The sequence below is a fragment of the Trypanosoma conorhini genome (genome assembly GCF_003719485.1).
Source record: "Trypanosoma conorhini strain 025E chromosome Unknown Tco_14.4_contig_00259, whole genome shotgun sequence".
Taxonomy (NCBI): domain Eukaryota; phylum Euglenozoa; class Kinetoplastea; order Trypanosomatida; family Trypanosomatidae; genus Trypanosoma; species Trypanosoma conorhini.
The window spans coordinates 21,273-24,398 of NW_021704346.1; the positions used below are offsets into that span (position 1 = coordinate 21,273).

At 53.7% G+C, this 3,126-nt stretch overlaps 3 protein-coding genes across 3 annotated transcripts in view, besides 2 other annotated features; all 3 read right to left on the reverse strand.

Annotated features, from left to right (window-relative positions):
• Nucleotides 1-363, reverse strand: part of Tco025E_04823 (putative serine/threonine protein kinase) — a gene marked incomplete at both ends in the record, with an annotated part of 423 nt that extends 60 nt beyond the window's left edge. The window contains one exon of the mRNA XM_029371728.1: nucleotides 1-363. This exon is cut by the window's left edge and continues 60 nt beyond it. Within this exon, the coding sequence (XP_029228170.1) occupies nucleotides 1-363 (363 nt within the window).
• A 373-nt stretch (nucleotides 364-736) lies between these two features.
• Nucleotides 737-2,029, reverse strand: Tco025E_04824 (uncharacterized protein; the record flags this gene model as incomplete). Its single annotated transcript, XM_029371729.1, has 1 exon — nucleotides 737-2,029. One exon carries the CDS (start codon nucleotides 2,027-2,029, stop codon nucleotides 737-739), a length of 1,293 nt encoding a protein of 430 aa, XP_029228171.1.
• Nucleotides 2,030-2,195: 166 nt separating this feature from the next.
• Nucleotides 2,196-2,234: a microsatellite.
• Nucleotides 2,235-2,361: 127 nt separating this feature from the next.
• Nucleotides 2,362-2,422: a sequence feature (A-rich).
• A 256-nt stretch (nucleotides 2,423-2,678) lies between these two features.
• Tco025E_04825 (putative MAP protein kinase) lies at nucleotides 2,679-3,125 on the reverse strand (the record flags this gene model as incomplete). The annotated part of the gene is made up of 1 exon (XM_029371730.1): nucleotides 2,679-3,125. The coding sequence occupies one exon, from the start codon at nucleotides 3,123-3,125 to the stop codon at nucleotides 2,679-2,681; it is 447 nt and encodes a 148-aa protein (XP_029228172.1).
• Nucleotide 3,126: the final 1 nt, after the last annotated feature.

The following is a 3,126-nucleotide window of genomic DNA, read 5'->3' on the forward strand; positions in this document are numbered from 1 at the left end:
AGTGCTGATGACGAAACCCCGCTGTGTGCTCTCCTTTTCCGCCTTCTGTGAAGCCGTGGTCTCTTTATCGGCCTCTCCAGCTTCGCGCTCGTCGAGCTCCTGTGCCCTAGGATACAAAGAGAAGGCCGGCATGGGATGAACGAGGGAGTCTTTGTGAAACGCACTCCCAAGCGGATTCCGCAACGGGTCCTCAGAGAAGTATCGTGGCTCTGATGCCCTTGGCGGGGCCACAGGGTCCGCCGGTGCCTCCGCCGATGCCTCCGCCGATGCCTCCGCCGATGCCTCCGCCGGTGCCTCCGCCGATGCCTCCGCCGATGCCGCCGCCGATGCCGCCGGTGGCCCCTCACGCACGCGTGCTTCCATGTCTGACACCTACGAGGCGGCAACCAAAGACAATCGAGCGACGGGGGGAGAGAAGTGGCGCAGAGCGTGGGAAACGAAGATACACACAAGAAGAAAAAATTTCAATCACGCCTTTTTTCAGTATTATCACTAAGGGGGAGAAGTAACGCAAAGACTGAAAATCAAACCAAAAGAGAATCTCAAAAGAAAAAAAGAAGAGAAGCTTTTAAGAACAATAAATGAAATCTCCCCCACCCCCATTACACCCGCAGACGCATACCAGGGACACAACAATGATAATCGCTGCCATATGTATGCACACATATATACAGGCCTACTCATAACTGAGACGGGGACCGTCACAGTGGAAATCCCGTCCCATCCCTCGGCACCCTCACCGAGTCGCAACAGTCATCCGTAGGTTCCGCGGCAACGGACTAGTCAGCGCCACGCACGACAGGGAAGGCAGCGACGCAAATGCGCATCGAAGCCGGGGGAGATGGCCAATAAAGAGACTTGGGCGAAGAACAAAGAGGCGCCGCGCAAGTAAAGAACGAGGGGTGAGAAAGAGCTCCTCGGCCGTCATGGTGTCGGCGAGACGGAGTGGCAGCTCGGACACGCGCAAATTTAAAACCCCATGAAGAAAGTCGGCGGAGGGCAAAACAACGTTACCGTCAACCTCACCGTCAATCACGACGACAGGCCACTTCGCCTTCCGGTCGCGACACAATGAAGTCTCCTCAAATCCCTTGACAGTCCCCATGCGTCCGTCCCCCAAAACCACTTGCGCTCCACACCACAAGTGCAACGTGTGCTGCGGCATATCAAATGAAGATGGTGTTGCGGTCTGGGCGACAAGCACCCAACCCATCCGCTTTGTACCTGTGACAACTCTCTCCAGAAGCTCCTTGGCACAGTGTTTTTCCTTTGACGAAACAGCCAAGGAAAGCGCCATACGCTCCACACCTTCTCGAAGGTCGCTCACGTCTATAAGGGTGACTTCCCTCTTTAGAATAGTCTCTACGACACCACGAAAAAGTGGAAGCGGATCACCGCATGGATCTGGAGGCAATATACGCTCAAAAACATACGTGTCTGTCCATAACCTCCGACCCAAATCCGGCATCCACGCCGAGCAATAGGAGCGCACGTCCACCACCCCGGCCTTCAGTGTAGCGTCTACCGAGTTTTGCACACGCGACGCAAATGCCGAGATTCCGCACTCCTCTGGAATGAGAAGTGGATCGCGACCCACGTCGCCAAAGAAGTAGCGAAAATTCGCCGCCGCCAATGCCACCTCCCGCTTTCGCTCAAACGCCTCTAGTACTTTCAACGTCTCACTGCAACTGTGATGAAGTTTACGAAGCGATAGCCGTTGAAGCCGGGTGGCCGCTCCATAGTGCTTATGAAGCGCGTCCCTCACTTCGCAGAAAGCGCAGAGATCGGTGTTGACAAAAAATACATGGCGTCTGGACAAATCTGCACGCCGCAAATAACTGCAGAGGCGTCTCAACGACGAAACCAGCAGAGGCACTGGCGCGCGCTCCCCACCCATACCGGCCTTCGCCGCCAGAAACGGCAAGGCATCGTGATAGAAACGCAGCCTGTGGCCACTGTGCCCCTCAACAAGAAGCGCCTTGCCAACTTTGAGGGCCTCCGTGAGTTCGCGCTCCTCGTCGTCATTCATGCGGAGCCGTAACCTCGCCCCCTTCGCCAACGCCGCACAGAGACGAGAGAGGGAAGAAAGACAGGCACACAGATGTATTCGAATCAGCCAAGCGAAACGGCAGGAAGAAGCAGAAGCAAACAGCACAAACAAAAAAAAAACGAAGTGTAAATATGTGTAGCGCCTGTAGATATACACATATATATATATATATTTATTTATTTATTGGTGTCCCTTCACAGAGAAACAGACAAAAAAAAAAAGTCCGCGAGACTCGTCGCGCAACACACCGCACTGGCATAAGGAGGGTTGCCGCCTCAACCGGGACAAGTAACAAAGTAGCTACGCTCACAAACAGAAAACGGGAAGGAAAAGAAAGAGACAAGCACGCTTCACGAAAAGAAAAGACAAGAAGTAAACGTACGTCCCCGGGGGAACCCCACACATCCGCCGGCACCCACAAAACTGCTCCAACAAAAGAAGTAAGACAATGAACAGGATGGAAACACAAATAAAAAAAATGGCATTTGGGTACTTTCAAACAAGAAAGCAAAACAGAACACTAAAAAAAAATCCTATAAATCAAAGGCAAACACACACATGCATGTATCTGTGTACATATGGAAACGTAAGACAACTAAAAACTCAAAAAACAGCGCCCCGAATGTCCTCAGAGAGTGAAAGCATATGAGAGCAGAGCAGAGGCTGACGGTCGCATGGCAGGGTTGGGGTGACAGCAGGAGCGAACAAAATGGGCCACCTCAAAGTCAAGAAAGTCTGGCATCTCCGGCTCCAGGTAACCGCGGGCAAGACTCTGCACAAAGAGAAGGTCGCGGTTAAAAAGGGCCTGCAGTGACGCCGCATCGCTCCCCTCTGGCGCAGTACGGCTCCACTTCCACGGCAGACGCCCAAGCAGCATCTCTAGCAGTGAAATCCCCAGCGAAAAAATGTCCGACTGGGGCGTGCAACGACCCCCACTCGCCACCTCGGGAGCCATGTAGAGTGCCGTCCCACGCAGCATCACCTCATCCACCATTGTCCGCGCCATGTCAGCCGCCTCAGAAATGGTGGAGCCAAAGTCGGAAAGCTTGCACACGCCATCCATCCCGAGCAGCATG